This window comes from Phalaenopsis equestris, unplaced genomic scaffold (genome assembly GCF_001263595.1).
Source record: "Phalaenopsis equestris unplaced genomic scaffold, ASM126359v1 Scaffold000202, whole genome shotgun sequence".
Taxonomy (NCBI): domain Eukaryota; kingdom Viridiplantae; phylum Streptophyta; class Magnoliopsida; order Asparagales; family Orchidaceae; genus Phalaenopsis; species Phalaenopsis equestris.
This window is the reverse complement of record NW_018164644.1, coordinates 3,216,703-3,243,678: the sequence shown is the minus strand read 5'-3', so window position 1 is coordinate 3,243,678 and position 26,976 is coordinate 3,216,703. Positions and strand designations below refer to the sequence as shown.

At 35.0% G+C, this 26,976-nt stretch overlaps 1 protein-coding gene across 1 annotated transcript; it reads right to left on the bottom strand.

Annotated features, from left to right (window-relative positions):
* Nucleotides 1-746: 746 nt before the first annotated feature.
* Nucleotides 747-26,891, bottom strand: LOC110022741 (GTP-binding protein YPTM2). The gene is made up of 8 exons (XM_020721824.1): nucleotides 26,694-26,891; nucleotides 22,792-22,864; nucleotides 5,465-5,512; nucleotides 5,326-5,373; nucleotides 2,908-2,979; nucleotides 2,444-2,599; nucleotides 2,256-2,359; nucleotides 747-972 (listed from the first exon to the last, which is right to left on the bottom strand). The coding sequence occupies exons 1-8, from the start codon at nucleotides 26,705-26,707 to the stop codon at nucleotides 876-878; spliced, it is 612 nt and encodes a 203-aa protein (XP_020577483.1). The 5' UTR covers nucleotides 26,708-26,891; the 3' UTR covers nucleotides 747-875.
* Nucleotides 26,892-26,976: the final 85 nt, after the last annotated feature.

The window sequence follows — 26,976 nt, the reverse complement described above, 5'->3', positions numbered from 1 at the left end:
AAATTAGATTAGTAATTTGGGCTTCTAAAATTCAATTGTTATAAACCAAAATAAAATTTTTAGGACAAATTTTTTGATGGGGCGATTAATCCTATTAATCGAATCTTCAAGTTTGTTAATAAATTTCTGGACAAAATTCTTGACAAAAACTAGCTGCAGAAGTTCCATTGCTATTTAAACTACGCAGCAAATTTTCATTAAAATCTTGCTATGGCTATTTGAATGTCTAAAAACGAATTCCCCACCATGGGATGATTAAAAAAGATCAAGCACAAGATTAAAAATCTCTCTTATTTAAACCTTATTAATTCAAATTTATTGAAATCCATGCCTTTAATTGAAGATATATCAGAACGAATTAATTCTTCCAACAGAGAAGAATTAGTTCATTTAAAGAATTCGGGAGAAATGTTCTAATTCAGGGCATAGAGATCATTATATCGTTTAATTGAAGATATATCAGAAATGTCTAAAAACTATTGACAGTAAAGACTTAAAAGACAACTACAGACAAATTGAAATCCAACAATAACTTCACTATATCGTTTATAAATCTCAATCCAACATTTGCAATAAATAGAAGATCCAAATCACACTTTTAAAAGCATTGATGGGAGAAAATTTTTTACTCCATAATTTTAATACCTAATATATTGCGAATGTTAATTAACCATGTACTATATATATGTATAAAATACAAATAACCGGATTAATATGGGAGCATAACAGGAAACAATAGTCAGCGGAAAGAATAATATGGTAGAACAGGGTCTAATGAGACTAAGATCAGTAAGTAGATGCGTTAACCATCAAAATTCAATATAAAACTGACGACTGGAGTTTACAAACCAATAAGCAAAGGAGGTGCGGTAAACTTATGAAGAACAGCAGCTGGAGTTCTGATTGACGGGTTGTCCACGGATTTGAACAGTTGGAGGTCTTGCGTTGTTCATTGCCGGCTGACTCGCCATCCTACCACACAAAAGCAATAAATATGAAAGCCTGTGTAATTAAATGTCATTCTTTTGGAAAATTTACATACATACCACTTATTTCCCTATGCCTTTATATATCCAACACCTGAACCTCAATTTTTACATATATGTGTGTATTTCATTTTTTTTTAAAGTTAAAATAGTGGCAGTCATACTTTGATAATAAAGATTTGGGTGGTATAAATATAAAAAGCAAAATTTAAGTGTTAAACACACAGTAGTTGGGTGGTATAAACGTAAGAAAAAAAAAAGAGAAAAGTTCAAGTGTTCAATATATAGCAATTGAATGATATGTACGTAAATGCCCCCATTTTTTTAATTCAGAGAGCTCAAATCCTTGTGTGTAAGAGGACTACCCTCACAGTTTCGTGAATTTACTCCATATCTCCACACCGTGCATGGTATCCAAATTTTTAGTGAAAAACAAAGGGGTATATATATATATATATATATATATATATACATGCCATCCAATTCATGTTCTTTTACGCATCTAACACCTAAACTTTATGTTTTACATCTATACCACCAAGTCATTCATAGCACATAAAAAACAGTAATATTTTAACTTCAAAAAAGTGAATTACATCTATTGATGCATAGGTAAGGTGGCATATAAGTAAAGATTGTAATTTAGATGTTACTCAAGGGTAGCAGTGTAAATGAGTCGAGTCGAGCTCAAGCCAACCTAGTCTTGAGCTTGATTAATTTTATTGAGTTTGAGCTCAAGCTTAAGTTGGCACACGAGACAAAGTCCAGTCGAGCTTGAGCCATCATCAGCTTGAGCTTAATTAAATAATCAAACTCGAGCTTAAGTCAAAAGAGTTCGAGCCGGCTCACAAGTTTATTAAAGGGATATCAATATTAATTTTTTCTAATGTAACAATAAAATAATAAATACAATGAGAAATTAAGAGATAAATAAAAAGAAATGATTAGATATAAAAAATAAAAAATAATATTTTTAAAATAATTTAAAGATTAACTCGTGAAATTTAGTATATTTTGAGAATATTTCATATTAATTAATTTTTTTAAACATGCAGACTCATGTGCTAATGAGTTAAGTCAGATCTGGCTTGATCTTGGCTTTTGTTAGCTTATCGAGCTCAACTCACAAATCAAGTATCGAGCCAAGCCCTCATGAGTCAGCATGGCTCACTTACACCCCTAGGTGTTAGATATGTAAATACATAAGAATTACGTAATACATATGTAAATCTTCCAAAAGAAAAAAAAAAACAAAACAAAACAAAAAACCTGTTCCAAATATCTGCAGTCATGGCCATGAAAGCCTGCTCAACATTAGTAGCATCCTTGGCACTTGTCTCCATGAATGGTATTCCAATCTCATCAGCAAAACTCTAAATACAACATATAAGAACAAATTAAAACAAAATAAATAATTTACAAGGCAAACCTTTTTTAGGCAATACAGATAAAATCACCTTTGCAGTCTCGTACGATACAACTTTTTTCGCAGTAAGATCACATTTGTTTCCAACAAGAAGCTTGTTTACGTTATCACTGGCATAGCGATCAATTTCATTCAGCCATTGCTTCACGTTATTGAAGCTCTCCTGGTCTGTCACATCATAAACCACCTGCAAAAATCGATTAAGAAAGTTTGAGCCACGTCTAATCATTCCAGATTTTAATTAATTACCAAAAGAACTGGAGTCATTTAGATACATACCAGGCAATTATTATGTATTCACATATCTAACAGCAAAACTTTATACCACCCAAATCTTTCCAATTAACTTTTAAAAAGTGAAATACTCTTTTTCATGCATATGTAAGAGGGCATATATGTCAAGATTGAAGTTTAGGTGTTGGAAAAGTAAATACGTGAGAATTAAGTGGTATGTATCTGTCAAAGAACTTCTAGTTAAGAACCAGAATTGCTTACGATGATCCCATGGGCACCACGATAGTAGCTGCTGGTGATTGTTCTGAACCGTTCTTGCCCAGCTGTGTCCCACTGTAATAAAAAAGTGAAGTGTCTCAGCTTTTGAAAACAGTTACTGTAAATTTAAATAAGGGGCATCAACATACATATATACCACACAATTCTGATGTATGTACTTATCTGACACCTAAACTTTTATATTCACACACACACACACAATATATATATATTATAAAGAATGGTCGGAGGCTATCATACAAGCCTTCAGCCACCCTCATGTGCTTAACTATTCGAGGACCGCCCTCACTACTGGAAAACTGGCGAGAGGGCGTTTCGAACCCGTGACCTGAGAGGACTTACTACCTTCAAAGAGGCTGCTCTACCAATAGGCCACGGCTGGGGCACATATATAAATATATATATATATAATCTTTTACATCACAAAAAAATGGCACTACAACTAACTTCTTAGAAGTCCAATACACCCATGTGTATAGATTTTTAGTACGAAGGTTATAAATGTAAATATAAAACTTTAGGTGTTAAATATAAGTAAATTTCCCACTAAATGGTTCAAAATGATAAATCAAGAACCTTGCAGAAATGCCCTATTCTAAAATTTTGATAAAGCAAGCAGTGTACTCTGTTATTGAAGTGATTTAATCTTCGAAAAATAACGGGCAAAAAATGAAATTTGCTTCCAGATAAGCAGACAACCCAAGCATTAAACAGAAAAGCAAGCCAAGTTATTTCTTTTCAACTAAAATGTTACTATAATTTTAAAAATGGTAATTACAGAAAATATTGGAATTAAATTAAAATATGGAGTGTCTTTTCGGGTTAGCTGGCCATGCTTGTTCGAAGGGACGAAATTTTCTGAATTAATATTAAATTAAATTTTCAATCACAGGTACCGTTTTTTGTAAAATTTCTAAGCATGCAGATAATACTACAATTTGGGTTTTACATGAACCAGATATTTGACCGGGTTGCTCATAGCTCAGCTTGTTCAAAACTCATTAATAATTGTTTGAATGACAAGCTTGAATGCTTTTATACATACTCAATTCTTAAATAAATAAGTTTGAATAACTTACTGTTTCATTTATGATAAAATAAATATTGTTTAAAGCTCGCAAAAACACTCATTAAGAACTTCTATATCCCGTGTTGAATATTAAATTTTGTACTGTTGAAATTAATTCACAAAACTCAGTTGTTCGAGATTGTAGCCCACATGGAGCCTATGTTGGGAATTTGCGGGATTTTGCGGATGGCTCGGGCGGATAGGCTGAAAGGGATCTTATAAAGCTTTTGTTAAAAGCTCATTAAATTAAAGTTTTATTGTTTAAGTTCAGCTTGACAGGGCTCATTTATGTTTCCAATTGAGTTGTTCGTTTAAAACACAGCAAGCAAAAAACAAATCAAACTTAAGCCTAGCTCAAAATAAACACAAACATGGATGAGTTTTAAATGATCCAGACTTGAACACTACTCCAAATGTTCGAATCGAACTCAGGTAGAACCCAAATGTTTTGGTAAATCAGGTTGAGCTCGAATAAGCTCTGGCTCGAATCCATAAACAAAAAAGAAGATTTACATACATACCACTCAACTCTTATGTATTATATATCTAACACCTAAACTTCAATTTCCACGTACCTGCTATCTTACCTATACATGAAAATATTAAAATGGTGGTACTATTTATGTCATATGATAGATTTGAGAGGTACAAATGTACAAAATAAAGTTTGTATGTCAGATATGTAAATACATAGAAAATGGGTAGTATGTATGTAAATGTCCCCAAAAAGGAAATAGTGGAAAAAGACAAAACAAGGATAAAACAGTAAAACTAACAATTCTAATCATTAAAACTCAGACAGTTCTACTATCCATCCAATAGCAGCTTTATGAATTCATTCAACAATATGTTTCCCATTTTCTTTGAAAAAGAAAATTTTCCAAAACTTTCAACCAATAGCAAAAGGAGATTTTTCTTTTGTACCGCCCAGAATATGTAGATTTAAAAAGGATACTATCCTAAACTTTAATACTACAACTGAACACTCTAATCTAGAGCTTATTAGTTTTGTACTAGAGCTTAACAATTAATGAGTTAACTAACCACTGACCTTATCCTTCAATACTAGCTTAAGGACCAGCTCAACCTGATTGATACAACTAATTCAATATTTAAATAAGGGTGGGTGTTTTTCTTTTAAATAGTTAGTTATATATTCAAAAGTAAAATAACTGAATTAATGCCACATTTGCATAAGAGAATAGAGTGGTATACTAATAATGTCGAAAATTTCGGTTATAAATCGGTGAATTAGAAGATTTATCATGATCGCACACCGACAAATCTCTATTGACAATATACTAGTAGAGAACCAAAACAATGTAACTCACAATTTGAAGCTTAATGGTCTTCCCGTCTTGCTCAACAGTGCGTATTTTCTACAATACAATACAAATGCCAAATCATTATCAGCAAATAAAAATTCTTATCTAATAAGAAAGGGCATTTGAATAAATGGAAAATACTTACAAAATCAACTCCAATGGTACTGATATAACTCTCCAAGTATGAATCATCCTATCCCAAACAAGAAACCAATAAGGGCTCACAAAACATAGGATTCATATAATCATAGACTAAAAGATATTAACTAACTGACTTAAGTGAGTAAATATACGCAAGCACACTTAGATGTTCCTAATAGAATTCATTGGATGCAAAAACAAACTACGGCGCCGTAGCTGCTGAGTAAATTAGATACAACTTATATCATATAGCCACCAAAACAAGTAGACGTGGTAATTTGCAGAAAATCTACTTCTCATCAATAATAATACAGACAGTAATCATGAAAATATATCAAAATGCAATCTTGGTAAGAATTCGTGCTGGAGTTTGCCTAAGTTGCCAAGAGAATCACAGCACTGGTTCCAGGTGTATGACATGTGAAATGCCTAAGTTGCCAGGCAGCCATCAGACAGATATAAGAAAGTTTCGGTATATGATTATGTTTATATTACTCATGGGATACACTTCAGAAGCAACCAAGAATATGATGATGTGGGCTTAAAAATTCACGCCCTGACCACTCTCAAGAATGAGTGAGAGAGTTTACGTTGAGGTTATGAGTCAATTTTTCAGAATGCAAAAGAGACAATATATTACACTGCAAAGAGAATTCACCCTCATTTTGCAACAGCATTTCAGACTTAGGGTTTGAGGTTTTCCATATATGCAAACCATAGTGGGGTAAATCTATTTAGTCAAATGAGGTAGTCAATCTAATCAAACAAAAAGACCATTGTGGACAACATGGGTTGCTTTGTTCAATGGAACCTTGTAGACCCATGTGGATACTTGTTTGAGGAAAAAGATTTAAATTGGTTTTAACAAATAGATGATTTTATGCCTTTATCAGGTATGTCCAATTATTCACAATTCAAAAAAAAAAAAAAAGTCATGAGCAACATACGAGTTATAATCGTGACTATATTATAGTGGAGTCAGATGCAGGCGCTGCAACGCCCTAATACGGGCGCTAAAATAGCGCCCTGATACGGGACGCTTCATTCTCAATGGGATCAAAGGCCCCTAATCCTTCGGGGGAAAAGTAGGGCAAGCGAGATCCACGATCCTTCATGAAGATGAGAGGCAGAGATCGCGAAGTTTCACGATCCGTGACAATGCCACACAATCCATGGAAGCTTCACAGTGTCTTTTGGATTCCTCATCTTTCCCTCCTTTTCTTTTGTGTAGAAGTTTCTTTCGAGCATATAAATTGCTATCCTAGGTGTGTGATGGGTCAATTCTGTTTCTGTGTTCTTCGGATCTTCTGTGTGGAGTCCAATTCCCCTTTTTGGGCTTTATCTGAGGAGAAGGTGTTGCTCCGAATGTATCCTTCTCCAAGGTGGTGATTGTATCATTCCCTTCTACCTTCTCCAAACCCTCTCCTCCCCACTCCTCAGCCGCCGAACTCTCCCTTTGTCACCCCAACGACCTTCCACCATCTTTCCTACAAAGTATTAATGTTGTCCGCCTACCTAACTCCATTCAAAATCCCCCTCAACCACCCCCCAACCACCGCACTACCGCTGCTAACCACTTAAAATCCATTCCACTTGTTCAAACAGTCCCGCAACTGAACCTCACTGCCACCAACACTCTTTTGTTGTCACCAACTTTGCTAACCATCCCGACCCACCTCGCCGATCTCTATCACTCATTGGAATACATTTAGAAGTGTTTGCTTGTATCATTTTGTGTGTGCGTTGCTATTTTATGATCGAGTCGAGTTGTTACCCTATTTTAATATTTATAGAAGCTTGTTTTTTTTGTGTTTCCACTATTTTTCCTTGTGTTTCCATTATTTTTCCTACTTGTTTCATTATCATTTCGTATTAGAGTTATTCCAATACTAGTCCTATCCTAAGGTTTTCAAGCACTTGTCATAAACCAAAATTCTCTTTCTTACCACCAAATATACATTCCACAACCCAAACCCTAACCCCACTCTCTGGAGATGCATGACCAAGCCTACCCGAGAAAAGTTAAGGAGGGAGCTTTGTCATCTCCAAAAGAGAATTGCTGAGATTGAAGAGTTAATGCAGGAGGAGGATACCTTCGACCCAAATCAGGAGAGTCCATAAGGAGAAAGAAATGTGATCTGAATACCTTCCATGGGGAGACTTTCAACGATGAAGAAAGCAGGACACGGCGTTTCAGAATCCAATATCAGAGAAGGCCTAGAGAGTGATATTTGATGACGATTTGAATATCTTCCATGGGGAGACTTTCAGCGATGAAGAAAGCAGGACATGGCGTTTCGGAATCCAATATCAGAGAAGGCCTAGAGAGTGATATTTGAATCCCTCCCCCAAAGGGAGAATTCCAAAGAGGAGATACCTATAGGAGGACCCAAAGACTATGGGATCAAGGTGGATTTACCTTAGTTTTAAGGAAGCATGGATCCAAATGAATTTCTTGTGTGGCTGCAAATTGTTGAACAGATCTTCAAATATAAGGATGTATCAAATGAAAGGTGAGTCAAGCTAGCCGCCATTAAGCTGAAGAAAAGCGCTTGCCTATGGTGGGAAAATGTACAGAGGCAAAGGAAGTGGGAAGAAAATGAAAAGATCACTAGGTGAGAGAAGATGAAGAGTAATGCAAAAAAAAAAAAAAACACATCCCACCCCACTATTGCCAAGATATGTTTTTGAAGCTTCACAACTTACACCAAAGAGATCTTTCAGTTGACGAATTCAAAACTCAATTCAACCATTTACAACTGAAATGTGAACTAACGGAGCCAAAGAAGCATACAATAGCCAGATATCTTAGGAGACTAAGGTCTGTCATTAGCAATATAGTACAACTGCAACCATATTGGACACTAGAAAATGTCCAGACACTGGCCTTGAAAGTAGAAAGATGACAGAAGCATAGTAGAAAACAATCATCCTTCAGATAACAACCTCGAGACAAACGACCAGCTATAGTTAAAACAATCGACAAGGGCACCTTGGGAGAGACTAGCAAGCCCGGACAACAAAAAGACGGCCTGAACCAGAGCGAGAAGAAGCAGGAAAAAGGTAGAGCCTCCAATACTACACCGGCTAGGAAATATTTCAAGTGTCGCGGCTACGGTCACATAGCCTCCAACTGCACCACGAGCAGAGTAGTCTAGCTAATCAGGTTGTCATGGAAGAGATTAGTAATGAAGAGAAAGCCGAGGAATTGGTCGAGGTGTATCAACTTCCGCCAGATGAAGGAGAGGCACTCGTGATTCAATTGATCTTGCAAATCGAGGACACAAGAGATCCGCAATGTTTTCGCCACTACATATTCTACACATGTTGCACAACAAAGAAAAAGTATGCAGTCTAATCATCGACGGCAGAAGCAGCAAGAATAACGTATCAACACAGACGGTAGGATCATTGGAACTCACAACTCCTCCCCACTCCTCAGCCGTTGAACTCTCCCTCCGTCGCCCCAGCACCTTGCGCCCTCTTTCCTTACAAACTATTATTGTTATCTGATCACCTCATTTTCGAGGTTATTTCTTCTTCTTAGAGTCCAGCTCTAGGAGTTCCTATTGATCATCTTAGAAAACTGGAATTGGGACCCACCTTTTTAGAAATTTCAGCCACTTCCAATTTTTCTGTGATATCTAGCATTTATGGTCTCAAAATCATCGTCTTATGTACGAGCGGTTAAGGACTATTGTGTAAAGACTCAAGGAGAAGTTCCCAACAGGACCTCAAGCCCTAAAAAAACCTCCTCACAACTTTATCGTCACATACATACACCAAATGCACAAAATTCACTGAATTGCACAAGGTCAGACTTCAATTGAGCCTAAAAAACTAGGTTCACAGGTAAGATTTTTCTATGCCTAGGGCATGATTCAGTTTTGGGAAGATTTTTTCCTTCTTTTTCCTCTTGGTTTTGGCTATAAAAGAAGCCCTAAAATGGGGCTGGCCCAAAAAATTTTAAGAAGGGGAGGTACTGCCGGATTTGCGTTCGAATCGACTCGTTCGTCTTGAATCATTGTTGGTTTGCCTCTTGCTTTGATGAAAATTTTTTGTCTTTTTCATATTTAGAAAATGCTAGAATGTGTGATAGTTTCATATAAGGCTTAAGAATATCTCTATCTTGCTTTGAAAATTGCATATGGAAGTTACATATGGTGCTTAAGAATATCTCTACTTTGCTTTGAAAATTTCATGTGATAGTTTCATGCGGTGCTTAAGAGTCTCTCAACTTTTCTTTGAAAATTTCATATGGTAGTTTCATGCATGTTGAAAATTATTTTATGAATTGGAAAAGATGTGTTTGGGGCTTATTTTTAGTTCTTCTTGCTGCTCCTCATTAAAATGCATCATGGAAATAACTTTTGTGAGTTGGAAAATTACATTTGGTGCTTATATCTTGTTTATCTTGCTGCCCCTTGCTAGAATACATGTTGAAAATTATTTTATGAATTGAAAAAGATGTGTTTAGGGCATATGTTTTGTTTCTCTCACTGCACCTCATTAGAATACATGCTGAAAAATACATTTGGGGCTTATGTTTTGTTCCTCTTGCTGCCCCTCATCAGAATACTTGCTGGAAGTTATTTATATGTGTTGAAAAATACATTTGGGGCTTATGTTTTGTTTCTCTTGTTGCCCCTCATTAGAATACATGCTAGAAAATATATTTGGAGCTTATGTGTTGCTTCTCTTGTTGCCCTTTGTTAAAATTATGCTGGAAACTATTTGTATGGGCTGGAAAAATGTATTCAAGGCTTATGTGTTGCTTCTCTTGCTGCACCTTGTTAGAATACATGTTGAAAATAAAATGCTGAGGGCTTTTATTATTGTTATTTTCGAATCAAGGAAAGAGCTGGAAGTCATTTCAATATCGAGAAGTATTTGGCTTTAGGGATTCATTACATTTATTTATTTCCTGTTATCAATTTTTTTGCTTACAACGTATGCTGAGATGCAGGAAATTTTGAAGTAAAAGACTTTATGAAATCTGATTTTTATAGCTTTGTTTTGATTTATTCAACGAGTTCGATTTACCTGGAATGTTTCTCTGTTTTTGCTCCATTTTGCTAGACTCGATTTTTGCCCATTTATTGGGCTCGGTTTAGTCTCTATGTTGCTCATTTTGCCCATTTGCTGGGCTTGGTTTGCCCTTTTCCTGGGTTCGGTTTGGGACTCTTTCTTGGTGACTTATGTTGGTTGAACTCTCTTATGATTTGGACCTTTTCTTGGGCTTGGTTTGTCCCTTGCGATGAGCTCGGTTTGACACTTTTGTTGGACATGGTTTGGGTGGGGGCTTCCTCTTTAATGCTCTTCCTAAGATGTGCTTTTAATAATCAAGTTTGTCATCCCAAAATATATTCACTATCTACCTATAAAGTGAGGTGTTCAAAATGAATTGAGCAAATTTATTGTCTTATTTGATGAATCCGTGACGTGTATGGGGCTTGTTTTCCTCTTCTCTGCCCTCGGCCGTGAGCCTTATTGCTGTTGTTTGTGTTATGTTTGGCTTGGATTTAGCTTTATTCTCATTTCTCCTAGATGTGGGTTTTCTCTTTTAGTTCTTTTATGATGGAAGATGTTTAGTTTGTGATTGGTTTTCTTCTTCATTGTCCCTGACCTCAAATCTTAATGTGATGAATTTTCACATTTGCTGTGAAGGTCGGTTCATTGATTGGGTGAACCATACTTGGAGCACTTTCTAGTTTGAGGTTTGGGCTACATTTTAAAGTTTTATTCGCCACATTCTGAAATTTTCTTCGTGAAGGTTTAAATTATATTTTGAGGCTTTTAAAACTACTTTTTGAGATTGATTCGGTCATTTTTTTTAACGAGTTTTAAACGCTTTTAAGCCGATGCACTTACAATTTTACTCTAGGCTTTATTGATTTGACTTTGTTTTAAAAGTGGATTGATCTTTTTTCGTTTGTTTTGTTTTCTTTTTTTTAACGGTTAAGTTAAAAATGAAAATTTTCAATTTAATTATTTTCAGAAATGATTCGTAATCTTAAGAAAAAATATGAGGAAAAGATAAGGGGAGAGGAATTTAAAAACGAAATTTAGTCTGTTGAGATGATAGAAATCTGAGGAGATAGAATAGTAAACTATTCACCATTCCTTTTGCATAAGAAAGATGAAATTATAATTGGAAGAATAGTTGAGAGTTGGAAGAAAGTGAGAGTTTAGATAACGATTAGGAATATAGATTGAAAAACTAGTAATTGCATTTAGGTCTCTTAAGCTTTGAATAAACCTGAACCCAATTGCTCTAACTAGGATTTAAGCACATTTCACACTCCTTTTGCCAAAATTATAGGTTTACCCCTAGGTTTTAGGAGCCTAATAGCGAGTTAAGCTTGATCTAAAGATGTTCGAGGATCAGTTGAAAGACACTTAATTGAAGATAGACACTTTAGAACACTTCAAACTCAAACTAAAGTGTAGGTCTTAGGAGCACACCCTGAGAAAGTGTTCATCATCTTAATTTTCAAATGAACTTAAGAAATCAGACATTTGACCCTAGTTCATAAGTTAATTATGACATTAGACACGAAGATGCACTAGGTTGTGGTTCATGACTGATTTAATTAAATCAAATAATGAAATTTTTGTTTTAACTTTACCAAAAATGAAACCCAATGCTCTGGGATTTAAGCTTGAATCTTACACTCAATCCTCCTGATAATTGGGAACATTCCCAAAATCACATATAAATCTCTTATTCTTGGTCCTTTATATGTGATATTGTGTTTTATTTTGTTTGTTTGTCTTTTTCCTACGATTTGTCGGTTTTCTCAAGTTTTTCAGCTCGTGTTTTCTCCTGTTTACACAACACATACTAGCTAAGCTTAAAAAAACAACTGTCCTCTCAAATATACAGGTTTAATTTACATTACAGTATTTTATTTCACAGCATGTTATATTGTTCTCCTAGTCTGTTATACTATTTTCCTAGCATGTTATATTGTTTTCCTGACATTTATATTGTTCTCCTAGCCTGCCATACTATTCTCCTAACATATTATATTATTTCTTTCTCCTTTTATATTACATGTTTTTTTTGTTTTGATACACACTATACCATAGTATAGGATAACCTAGTGGTTAGGTGCATTTTCAAAACTAAAATTAAACCTGAAAGTGCTACGACGAAGAGCTTGGAGCGAACACCGTGGGCAACACGACAATGTTAACAACTTCAAGGTGGATTATCAACATCAAAATACTTTCACATCACCGATCACTTTCAGTAGTTTAAATAACAACCCATAAAAGTTCGAGGTGATTTGCTTAGCGCAGCGTGAACTCTCACATATCACTTTTAGGCTTTTGCACAACTCTATTGTGCAATTATAAGTCCTAACACTTTAGGATTCCGAGGTTACTGTATGGTACGGTGTAAATCCTCCTATCTTTTTATGGCTATTTACATAACCAAATATCGTGCGGACATAAATCCTAAATTCTAAATAAATTTCAGGATTCAACATTAAACAACATCATTTCAAAAACATAAAGCCAAACAACATGATAGTTAGGAAGTCACCGGGATTTCTCCCTGGATTTGTGATATCCCATACTATTCTCCCTGGATCTGTGATATCCCATACTATTCATTCCCTTAGATCCCTTAAAGTAATTGTTCATATTTGAGCCAATCTCATTTGATTTTCTCATGTCTAATCGTGAAAACCTAAACTTTGAAATCTTGAAGGCAAAACCACTGATCTTAATCGAGAGTTTTTTTAAGTGACCCCAGTTATTTAAGATGTAATTAACTATAGGGGCTTGCCTCTATAAGGAACTTGAAACCCAAGTTAAATACCCTATCTAATCCTTATATTAGGTAGGGGAACTTGTTGGCCTCATATAAAAATATTTCGCAGACCAAACATATGTCACAAATTCTTTAGTTTAAGTGATTGAACCTACTACAGATAATATGTTTATTCTTCGGGATAAGTGTATTACTTGTGATATTATGCTTAATCACTCAAACTATTCAAAATGTGAGACTCGTTTGATTTCACCTATTTTTAAATCAAAATGTTACTTTCAAAAATCATATACATATCAAAACTATTTTCATATTTTCCTATATTTTTCAAAACCAAGATTAAAACTGCCAACATTATCCACCTACCTAACTCCATTCAAACTCCCCCCTCCCCCAACCAAACCAGCCCATTACAGCTGTTGAATACTTACAATCCTTCCCACTTGTTGTTCCTACAGTTTTTCACCTTAAACACGTTGCCACCAGCACTATGTTGTTGTCACCAACCCCTCTAACCATCCTAACCCACCTCGCCAATCTCCGTCACTCATTGGAATACATTTAAGAGTGTTTTCTTGTGTCATTTTGTGTGTGAGTTTTTATTTTCTATTCGAGTCGGGTAGTAACCCTATTTTAACATTAATGAAAGTTTGTGTTTTGTGTTTCCACTATTTTCCCTACTAGTTCTGATATCAGAGTCTATTTGGCCAAACCACTTGGTTATAGAGCTCTAATCTAATCCCACTTTCGTGGAACCACCTGATCAAATCACAAGGATAGAGGACTCAGATCACTGTTGACCTCACTTTTGGGTGAGGGTTTTCGGTCTTTCCTTTAGTGGCTAAGATCTAACTTTTGGACTTTTCTAATGACTATCTTAGCATCTTAGAAATGATACTCACCTTCTCCTTGAACATTTCAATAAAATCCCTGTTCTCTATGTTGGTTCTATATGTGATCAATAATCTTTAATTCAAAAATTAGATATTACATAAGAGAACCCTAATGAGAATTCCTATAGGACCTTTGGACCATAGGAAAACCTTATATTGTTCTACATATTTTTGGACTTCATAAACATTGCATTTTCATATCACAATGTTGCAGTCATTACACCCATGGGATTGACCAAAATTATTTGAACCCAGTTTCCCCTAAAATACCCCACTTTAATATTTCAATTCTTCAAAATTCTCTAAAAAAACTGTCATTGAATCACAAAATTCACTTTAAACCATTTGATGTTATCATTTAAACCATTTGAAATCCAAAACTTCACAGTCACCCAAACTCCCCGGAAATCGTTCCAGAGCATTCTTCTCGTCAAACAGAGAAAATTAACTGTAAACATGTCATACTTCCGAGCTATCTTTGAAACTCTCGCAGCCTAAATAATTAATACTTGAAAATTGTTTCGGGTCTCGCAAAATCCTCCACACTGGTCAAAATTGCTCCCGAACACTTCCAAATTTTCAAAAATTCCCAAAAATTCACAGAATCTTCCGACACCCCACAATTTCACGAAATTGAACTTTTTTTATTTCGATCGATGACGAGTCAGAATTTTGAGTCGAATCGGATTCGAAGTTTTTTGGCCTATTTTGACAACGAAGTTGCACGAACGACCTCAGATTTCGAAACGGACTGCGTCGTTGCGTCCGGAACGTCGAAAATAGTAGAAATCGATATAAAATTTGCTATAGTTGATGCACAAAAAAAACGGCTCGAAATTGACATAAGTTTGAATAAAGAAATTACATTTTTGCTAACCCAAATCTTAATCTAACTCCCCCAAAATAAAAAAAAAAACTCACGCATGCCTCCCCCTCTTTCTCACGTGCGACTCCTCCCTGGCGGAAACCTGCGACTTTTCTTCCTCCCATGACCAAATCTCCTCCATACTTCTCCCCTCCCGATGCTCACCTACTGCAGTCGCCTTCCTGTCTCTCCTTCATAGCGTGAGAAGCAAGGGGACGATCCCCTCCATGCTTCCTTCTTATTCATGGCAGCAAAGTGGGTTTTATTTTTTATTTTTTTTGTGATCTTGTGGTTGCCTTGAATCTTTCTCCCCATCTCTTCTCATCATAACCTAGAAAACTAGGTTCAGAGGTAAGATTTTTCTATGCCTAGGGCATGATTTGGTTTTGGGCAGATTTTTTCCTTCTTTTTCCTCTTGGTTTTGGATATAAAAGAAGCCCTAAAATGGGGCTGGCCCAAAAAATTTTAAGAAGGGGGGTACTGTCGGATTTGCGTTCGAATCGACTCGTTCGCCTTGAATCATTGTTGGTTTGCCTCTTGCTTTGATGAAAAATTTTTCTCTTGTTCATATTTAGAAAATGCTAGAATGTGTGATAGTTTCATATAAGGCTTAAGAACATCTCTATCTTGCTTTGAAAATTGCATATGGAAGTTACATATGGTGCTTAAGAATCTCTCAACTTTTCTTTGAAAATTTTTGGAAATTTGGGAAATTTTGCCCCGGGAGGGGCATTTTGGTTATTTTGGGGAAATTTTGGGAATTGGTCAAAAAGTCAAATCAAAGGCTCGAAGCAATATAAAATGAAATTTGGAGTTGAACGGAAGTGTCCGGGAGGAATTTTGACCAGTGTGGAGGATTTTGCGGGACCTGAAACAATTTTCAAGTATTGATTATTTAGGCTGCAAGGAGTCCAAAGATAGCTCGAAAGTATGGCATGTTTACAGTTAATTTTCTTAGTTTGACAAGAGAAACACTCTGGGATGATTTTCGGGGAGTTTGGGTGACTCTGTGAAGTTTTGAGTTTCAAATGGTCTAAATGATAACATCAAATGGTTTGAAGTGAATTTTGTGATTCAATGACAGTTTTTTTGGAGAATTTTGAAGAATTGAAATATTCAAGTGGGGGTATTTTAGGGAAAACTGGGTTCAAATAATTTTGATCAGCCCCATGGGTGTAATAACTGCAATATTGTGATATGAAAATGCAATGTTTATGATGATCATGAGGATTATAAATGATGATGCAATGTATTGAAGTCTAAAAATATGTAGAACAGTACAAGGTTTTCCTATGGTCCAAAGGTCCTACAGGAATTCTAATTAGTGTTTTCTTATGTAATCTCCAATCTTTGTATTAAAAATTATTGATCACATATAGAACCAATATAAAGAATGAAGATTTGATTGAAATGTCTGAGGAGAATGTGGGTACCATTTCTAAGATGCTAAGATAGTCATTAGGAAAGTCCTAAAGCTAGATCCTAATCACTAAAGAAAAGACCTAAAACCCTCACCCAAAAGTGAGGTCAACAATCACGTCCTTGATATAAAAGATTATTTTGAGTGTGAATATACTAGTCTATTTGATACGACATTAGTTCTTTGTGAGCTTGGCGCAACCTCAAACTATCAACTTCATAAATACTTGTGGATGACAAATGTGGTTTGCTTGATGAAATTTCATTTAAATAATTTTAATTATTTATAATTTAAAATTTTTAATTTTTTGGATAGATCACTAGTTAAGATTTTCTTTCAATATTTCAATCACCAAAGTTTTTGGATGTTTAGATTACTTGAATTTGCAATTTGATTGAAATTAGTTTATCAAATTTATTAGTGTATTAATCTTGTCAATTTTTATCATTATAAGGAGGATGAATGAACTAAATGAGGCTCAACGTCGTCAAATTTGGTCCTTATCAAGTCAATATAGAGGCTCAGTCTTGTCAACTTCAAACTTTATGATAATAAAAATCATATTGGCCAAGTAGAACTTACAATCTTGTCTTATAGATAAGACGGCCCCCTCAAGAGCATGAGCCATTTTTTTTTAATTTTGAATTTAATTTTGAAAAAAAAAAGCGATTTTTATAAAATTTGAAAATACTTGCATGTCCCTTGATGTGACTCTAAATTTAACTTGAATTTATATTCCGCTTGCACAATATTCTCAAAAAACAACAACAAGCTTTTATCCCACTAAGTGGGATTGGTTACATGAATCTCTTTTCTCCCTTGCATCCTATTGTCATATTTTCAGTAAATTCTAATAAATTAAAATTTTTTTTTATATAACATGCTTAAGTATTTTTAGGCCCATCTCTACCTTTCTTAAAATAAGTTAAATCTAAAACATCTACTCTCTTAACCAGATCATCAGATAATCGACATTTAATGTGAGCCAATGGTGCTACACCAACCCCATCACAAATATATTTATATCACATTTTGTCTCTAAATTGTCAAGCCACTCATCCACCCAAGCATTCTCATCTCAACAACACTTAACTTTGTTTTATGCTTCTCTTTTCAAGGCCAACATTCTAGGCCAACTCAAGGCCAACATTCTCGCCATAGAGCATTGCATGTCTCACCACCATCGTGTAAAATTTTCCTTCAAGCCTAAGTGGTATTTTGCTAACACAATACGTCCAATGCATTCCTCCACTTCAACCAATCAACTTTAATTCTACTAATAACATTCCCATCTATATCACCATCACTTTGAACAATAGACCGAGATATCTAAAACATTCACACATTTTAATAATTTGATCACCCATTTACAACTCTGTCACTAGAGCTACTACGACTAAAATTACATTCCATATACTCAATTTTAGATCTACTCAACGAAGGCATTTAGACTCCATTGTAGACCTCCATAATTCAATTTTTTCCTGAACTCTCTCTCGTCTTATCCGCAAGAAGAATAACATCAAAACAATATTCTCAAGACACTTAAATTTACAATTTAGAATGAAACACAGCGCACATGCAGGCATTTTAAACTTGTTTCTTTGAATTGACTTTGGTTAGATTTGCATGTCTTTCAAGACAACTAACATCTTTTGTGGGAATAAAAATTAATTGGAAGATCATTTCACAAAACACATTGTGGGACTTAAAAATTATAAAAACTTGACTAATCTGTACAAACACTCCAATGCATGCAAAATTTCATTTTGAGCTCCTTGAATGATGTTTTTTGTTTGCTTGCAAATTCATGTTGTCAATTTGTTGTCTTGTTAAGACATTTAGTATTTTTATAGTCTGCAATAAATCATTGCATTTTGCTATTATTTAACCTTTAAATCAATGCTCAAATAGACCCCTCATAGCCATAATAACTTGCTTTTAAACAGAATCTCTCAACCACTTTTAAAAACAATTGTAATTCATTGAGAGGTTATGTTCAAGCTCACTAAGCAGGATGTAGAACGGGACAAACGTTCTTCACTGTCAAACTTCACAAGTTCAAATTCAGCACGGGGTTTGATCCATTCATGCTCCTTAGCTAGCTATCAAGTCCCGGTAAGTCTTGCACATGTTCCATCTGTATTCAATTACGCCATTTTTCAAATAATTCTTAAGATAATTTTAAGCATCAATTTATCACCAGTTTACAGTTTATGCTTTCAATTTGATTGTTTAGTCTGATAGGTTCAATTTATTTATTTATTTATTTTAGGCAATATTGAAACAGAATTTTGACAATCACCCGACATCATTCCCGAGTAGGAAGTTACCTCCAAAAAGCTGAGCCGCCCACCGCACTACAAAAAGAACATATGGATGATGAAAAACACTAGTCCCTGGTCTTACGTCCTATCACAATACAAAAGAAGTGTACAGATTAACTGCATGAAAATTTACAAGGTTAGCCCACTGCTTCACAAGTGTCGCAAACAAGTTTTTCTCCATTGTCAAAGTTTTAAGAAAAATAGGCTGAATTCTGAATAGGCTCAATTGCCTTTTCCCTTTGTTTTATTCCATTAAATAACAATCTTACAATCTATTTTAGGCACAAAATAAAGTGCATATAATTTATTTTAGGTAACTTAATAATACATATTCCTAATCTAAATATTCAACTAAAAGGGAAATAAATCAGAATAAAGATGTTGGAAATAAGGAAGCTTCTAATTATAAAAAACTCATAATTTAGCTGCCTAATTTTCATTTTTCCTGATTGAAATCCCCTCTCAAATTGATGTTAACTGATCAAGAAGCATCAATTTGCTAACAAGAAACTAATAACATTGCCGGGACAAAAAATCCTCAAGCAGTGAGTGTCGAAACCTGAAAATGCCGAAGCCCAAGAGTGTCGAAACTAGAGAGTGTCGAAGCCTAAAAATGCCGAAGCCTAAAAATGTCGAAGCACGAAAAGCTGAAACTGGAGAGTGTTGAAGTCCAAGAGTTCCAAAACCTAAAAATGTCGAAGCCCAAAAGTGTCGAAGTCTAAAAATGTTGAAGCCCGAAAGGCCGAAGCCTGAGAGTGCCGAAGTCCAACAGTGCCGAAGCTTAAAAATGCCAAAATCCAAAAATGTCGAAACCCAAGAGGCCGAAATCTGAGTGTGCTGAGAGTGATGATGATCAAGAGTGCCAAAGCCCAAGTGTCGAAGCAATTGGGACAAAGCAGACCGGGACGAAGTAGTCGAAGCCAACGCAAGAGGACGAAGTAGACCAGAACAAAGTGATAGGAGGCAAGGAAGCAAAGAGAAGCGCAAGCCCAGATGGCTCGCAATGAGAAGGCAAAGTCAATGCTCAATCGCTTCATTGCGATGAAGAACGAGAAGAAGCGCAAGCCCAAGGAGCATCACCCATACCTCACCTTGGAGTGCCGACCGATGGGGCAGTGAAATTCTCCGAGAGATTGGTGCCAAGGCGATTGAGATCTAGACCAAGGGCCTCGATGAGCATCTCCTCCGTGATCTCAATAATGAGATCAACAAACTTCTTCAAGAGCGTGTCTACTGGGAGCGCCGTATCGTAGAACTTGGCGAACAAAATTACACGAAGAACACCGCCAAGATGACGGATCTTGATGGTAACATCATCAATGTTCCTAACCCTTCCGGTCGTCTCATTAACACGAAGAAGCCGACGAAGCCGAAGTGGAAAGAAGCAATAATGGCTAGCGAAGGAGATCTAAAGAAATTAAGAGGCGATGAGCAGAAGAACGAACAAGAATCAAGGCATCCTCCTTTCTCGTCTGCAGGCAGGCGGGAAAGGTTTTGACGATCCTCCAATAATTATCGGTGGTTAGGGCAAAAATTTGGCTCTGATACCACGTCAAAGTTTTGAGAAAAATAGGTTGAATTCTGAATAGGCTCAATTGTCTTTTCCCTTTGCTTTCATTCCATTAAATAATAATCTTACAATCTATTTTATGTACAAAATAAAGTGCATATAATTTATTTTAGGTAACTTAATAATACATATTCCTAATCTAAATATTAAGCTAAAAGGGAAATAAGAATAAAGATGTTGTTGGAAATAAAGAAACTTCTAATTATAGAAAACTCCTAATTTAACTGCCTAATTTCCGTTCTTTCTGATTGACACCCTTTATGCTATAAAGAATGCATACACGATTTCTCTTGTCGTGGAGATTGTGACACACTCAGAATTTTATAAGTTTAGAATTGTAACATTTTATTCCTTCACGCACAAAGCATATCGACGATTCAGATGGCAAGGCATGAATTTAGATGAAAAAAGCAAATACACAATTTTTTTTAGATATTTTGCTCTTTTTTTTGTTTCTTTATAGAGAGAGAGAGAGAGAGAGAGAGATAGAGGGGAAAAGGGGTACATAGGAATGGTGATAGTTAGGGGTTTCAAATGGCGGCCACGAGTTTGATGACAAGAGAGTTGTGGAGTTATGAACTTCACGAGTTTTGGCTTATGGTGACTGATAGGAAGGTGGAGCAAGGCGGTTGAGTCGAGTTGCAGTGTGGTTGAGTTGAAAGAAGGGTTTGTGCATTAAGGGGGAGCTGGTGCGTGCAAATGACAGAGAAAGGGTTTCTATGGCGTTCTAGGGCTAGGAGAAGGGTAAGAGCAACAACAAGCTCGCGGTGCGAGCTGCTGTGTGCAAAAAAGCGAGGGGGTAGGGAGATGGGGCTCCTATGAGGGTTGGGTCGCGAGCAGGCATGCTAAAGGAACTTTGGCTGAGTTGGGGGTTGTGAGTGGAGCAAGTAGGTTGTGCGGTTGGAGTTAGAGAAGTATGAGAGAGAAGATCACAAGGCTAGGGAGAGGTAGCAGGAGGGTTGGCATGAGGAAATGGAGGTGGATATAAGTAAGCGGCTTCCTTGCATGGAATCTGTGCGGCTCAGCTGAGGAGAAGCTGAGAGGATAAGTTTAGGTTCTGTGTGAGAAGAAGTGGGTGTGGAAATGGGAGAAGAGATGCGGCGCAGGTGAGTAGAGAGTGTTGGCCAATGAGTTCGGCTAGGTAGTAGATTTAGGTTTTTCTTTATTTTTTTTTAATACAATGAAACATGAACGCGGCTGGGCATGGGTACGAACGGAGCAAGAGGCTACAACAGGAGATCAACACAGAACATGCATGTTCTGATTTTTGAATCGATATTAATAAAAATATTATATGTATATATCATCATTTATTCATAAAATGTTATTTATATAAAGATTTTCACACAAAAAATTGTATGGTTTCATCAACCATTTTGATTTGTGTTGCCACCTTGAGATTTGTGTTGATAGGTTGCGTGTGGGAAAGCAAGACTATATAGATGTCCTCTCTAAGTAATTTTAACAACCTGGACGAGTTTGCTGTCCAATTTGCAAACGAATATTGTTAAAACAATTTTGATGGTCGTTGGGATGAATCAAGCCCGATTCAAGCACATCACATCCTTAGTCATTTTTATTATGATTGCTTGACTTGAACACAAACATCTCAGTCAATTAGTTTTGAAGCACCATAAGTAATTGATGAAGTTCGTTTCACAAATGATATCATTTTGGTAACTTTGACAATGTTGAAAGTGAATCAGTAATGATTGGGGCTGTCAAAAAAGCTCGTTGTTTGTGAACAACTCGTGTTCGGTTCGTCAATAAGTTTGTGTTCGATTTGTTCGATAAATAAACAAGACGAAAGTGAACAATTTTTTTTTCATTAAGTTAGTTAAACGAACTAGACACGAACAGTGAAGCGTTCGTTCATGTTCGAATCGTTATTGTTCGAAATATAAAATAATTTAAAATAATTATATATATAAAATTTATGATATTTTAAAAAATTAAATTTTATAAATTATAATATATAATAAATTAATAATAATATAATATAAATATTATATATTTATATAATATAAGTTATATAATTAATATAATATATTATTTATATATATTAATATTAGGGATGTCAAATTGGCTCGTCGTTCGCGAACAACTCGTGTTCGGCTCGTTCGTTAAAAAACGAACACAAACAGTAACATCACGAACAATTTCGAACACGAACTTATTTCAAACAAACTAAATTTCAAACGAACCGAACATGAACACAAGCTTACTTAATTTGTGCATCATCACATACATAATTTATGTTCACAAGCAGGCTTTCTAAAGCATTTTTGACACCCTTGATTTGATTAATATCATATTTATTGTAAGACATATTCACGTCCAATCAACTTGTCTTGCGGAATACATATGGAGGTTAACATATGAGTGCAACAAAATTACTTCACCAGAAGCTTATAAACTAGAAGCAGTTATTAATAATCAAACAAGGAAAGCATTATAGGTTTTTGTTACATACTGCAAATCTTAGGAGAAGGCATGATTTGCCAACACCAGAGTCTCCAATAAGCAAAAGCTTAAAAAGATAATCACTGCAACATAAACAAATTAAAGTTAATAACTCTATCTTACGATTAATTTTTATAATATAAATCATTTTTACAAATAGTTTTAAGAAAAGATGGCCTGAGAATAGGCTCATTTCCAATACTTGATTTGTTTATACGTGAAGGGGCATCAACCTCAAATATGCATGCATGCAGAAAGCTTCATACCAAAAATAAAAATAACATGCTGGTTCATACATGGAATGTGGTCGAGTTTACTATATCCACGTTCAAAAACCTAGGTGATGGGCTTTAATTCATGTCTGTAGCATGCACATTCAAATGACACACCCCTTTTTAAAAATTAAAAAAAAAAAAAAAAAAAAAAGAATCATTACCCTAAGAAAATAGTCGGTTTCTCAGCAAAATATAAGGATTTACCCAAATAATTTGACATCTAGTTAAAAAACATGCAAACAAATAGGAGGGTTCATTGAAAAAAATTCTATTGCAAATGCTGTGATTTAAAAGCTAAGCTCTCCACTGTATGCTAATAAATTAATACATGTAAGCTCTTGGGTAAAAGACATTAATATATATACATGTGCAAGTGACACTTGAATCAGCCATGATGCCATTAAACAATTTTTTTTTATCAACATACATATGATTATATCATACAATTTTCATAAAGCTTCGCTTTTCTAAATACTATGAAGATTTTGAAATGATGATGCTGCAAAAATTCACATAGTTATAAGCATAATCGCTTGGGTAGTACAATAAAACTCTGGTCAGAATGTTAGCTGTAAAATGTAATGCTTTAACTTAAATTCTTATTTGGTCTATTAAAATGCTCGTTGGATTTTTTTACTTCTTTCACTCCAAGAAAACGTTTAAAAAAAATGGTTCAAACAAGTTAGGTTGTTCGGTAACGCATCCCTCACTTTATTCTCATTTAGAATAAGATCAGACTAAAGTGAAGAGACTTCATATATTGATTCATATGCATCCAATAACAGGAACACAAACAAAGAAAAACTCAAATCCAGACAGACAACTGAGGAAGATGATAATTGGCAAGGTCTGAGAGATTACCTCACCAAGTTTAATTAGAAACAATAATTCTAGAGATCAAGATAAAGAAAATGAAATCCATTGTCTAGTAACATACATGATACAAATATTTATTCACATCAGGAGCGCCTGAATACATATATATATATATATATATATATATATATATATATATAGAGAGAGAGAGAGAGAGAGAGAGATTGCACCACCATTTAAATATTTGTCGAAAAAGTAACATGATGTGGGATAAGATCTAAGAATTATTTTTTTTAAAGCCATTAAAACCAATGAAATCTATCAATCCTTCCAGACACTGATTCAATAAAATGTGTTCAATTTATTTTGAACCCTTTCTCCTAGCATAAAGGATAGTTATTGTTATATGGAGTCGTAAGAAGTCAAGTTATTCATCATTGTCATTAGCATCATCTCAACTATGTAGGGTTGACTTTTTGAATTATCATTTTGAATTCCCTTTTTTTTAGCATTAACTTATTCTTTGCAAATTATTTCAAAAAAACTTCTATGTTACCTTAGGTTTCCTCTATGAGGATGGTGAAACAACTCTGAACAAAAAATAAGCAAAAGGGTGCCAGCAGATACAAGGTATAAATTTATATGTTTTGATAAGATCCTCAGACATCCACAACTGGTTGGAGATCAATATTCCACTAAGATTCAAGAGGAGGACATAAATGATTTCTCGTCATACAAAGTTAGAAAAAAGGATAGAAATGCCACGTTATCTAAGCCAATAAAAAAGAACACCACCACCTGTTATAAATAGAAATGTTGAAAATTAAGAAAAAAAAGGTGTCAATGTAGCTATTACTGCAACTATTATCTTTCCTTCTCTAATGTGAGTCTAAATGACAGCTTCTCCTTATGATGAAATCAAAACTAGCAATACCTACTCAAAGAAGAAGAAGACCACCTTGTGAAAAATACCCAAATAAACTTTCCCTTTATTCTGTTATTTAGCAGCATCTCTCACTTCCTTCCCTCTTCACTTTATATGTTTCTAGTTTTAGAATGTCAAACCTCTACTTCTAAATCTCCCATTAAATCTATCTAAACATTAATAAGGAATTTTCTATGCTTTATTGAGCATGTCCAAAACACCAAAGCCTAATTTCAATTACTTTCACTTCAACAGATTCCACTCAAATTACTATAAACTTTCCTTAAATCATTCTACTTAATTTTGGCTTACATCCATCTTAACAAAATCATTATCATCATACTCAACTTAGATATCAACTTTTTCAATTATAACTCATAAAAATCACCAACCCAATCATGCCTTTATAAAAATTTACCTTAAATATCCAAGATATTCTCTTTTCATAATATTCTTTATGTACTTTATCTATTTTAATCACCCAAATTTAGCTGTAGGATTAATATCCTCACATATATCCCATTCATTTGTATAATAGAAAAAAAACACAATCCTATTTCATTTAAGTAACATTTTATCTTCTCAAAATAAGAATTGAAACTTGTTATACACTCACAAAAAAAACAGAAAAAAAAATTATACATTAAATTTTTGCTCAACTAATTCGAAGCCCATAGGGGGTAAGCATTTTCATTTTTCTCCATTGTTTCAACTTTCACTATTTCAGTGGATGCCTCCTCGATTAGAGTAGCTGTTTGCAATAAGCATAATGTAGTAAGCACCTTCATAATCAATACAAAAGGATATAGATTCCATGTTAATCCCTGATTAAATTCTAACTCAAGAAGTACTTCTACTAATAGTAAGTGCCCCATCATCTATAACATTAATAACTTCAACATGCATTGATCTGACACCTTGAAATTTTATCAAAGATTCTTAAGCATGACGCTGCAGAAAAGTCAGAGAAATGTTTTTGAACAAGTGACAAAATTAGAAGAAAAAACAAAGAAATGAGGAAAAAATCTTCCCAATTGAGAAGAGAACACATATTTCTAGGATTCCATAACATTCACATAGTATGCACTAAGAACAATTTCCAAGGGTCGTAATCACACAATTAGTTAAGCAGATAATCACATTGCAGTGAAGGTTAACTAAAAGTATTATGGATAGCACTAGCCTAGAAAAGGAATTGAAAGCCAAAACGAGACCAAATTGATGAATGAACCAATCGATCATTCATTGAGAATACGTTCTCTGATGCGTAATAAAAGTATAAGAAATAAGGGCCTAGTTCTTCCACCTTAAGTGTTCCAAATCCTGTTCATAAAGTATTATCCATCTTTAAATGATGCAAGCTATCAATGAAGCCACACTAATTTAAGGAAAACCTTGCGAACAATCCGACACAGACAAAACATCCCAATCCACACCCAAATCGCAGAGAAACCATACATAAGAACCAAAAAGTTTCCTCAATAACCACAACTGTCGACATGACTTCCTTCTATTCCTACAAGAAAAGGAAAATAAAAGCAAAGAAGATATCCATTATATACAGCAACGGGCAAACCAAACAAATCGTGAATTGAAATCCAACCAAGCCACGTAACCACAAGCGTAACCCGCAACACCATAGCCACCCCAGATCTAAAACCACAGAACCGGATCTCCACAAACAATTTCAAAAAAATCATGATCAAAACCCGATCAAACTTGTAACCAACAATCCAAAATCACCAAATGAAATTCAAAACTAAATCATTCATTCATCATAAATGGAAGTTCCCATAAGATCTAAATGCGCCGCTCGGGACAACGATCTGATCCTACTTACATCCACAAACCCTCGACAAATTAGGGAAAAACCAGAGAATTGAGTCTAGTACTTACTACTCTTGATTCATGATGACAAATCGAAGGAACTGCTCCTTGCTTATTTAGCCCTCTTCGCTGAGATTTTCGAGAACGCGAGCTTTCCCTAGAACAGAAATCCGATCAAAAGTCACTTTAATCGACGGGAGAGGAAGAGAGAGAGACAGAGGCAGCGGTCCGGAGAATGGGAAACGATCCGAGTTGAAATGGCCAACCGACGTGGTAGAAAGAAGGTCTACTCAGAGACGAAATATATATATATATATACTATAAATTTAAAAATAATATTATTAATCATTTA

What these genes read in the sequence shown, in the direction of transcription:
- LOC110022741 (XM_020721824.1), bottom strand. An exon ending in GCCTTCTCCTAAGATTTGCA is followed by an intron (nt 5,513 to 22,791) that starts GTATGTAACAAA and finishes TGTTTGGGATAG; the next exon opens with GATGATTCATACTTGGAGAG. An exon ending in GTGGTGCCCATGGGATCATC is followed by an intron (nt 2,600 to 2,907) that starts GTAAGCAATTCT and finishes CGATTTTTGCAG; the next exon opens with GTGGTTTATGATGTGACAGA.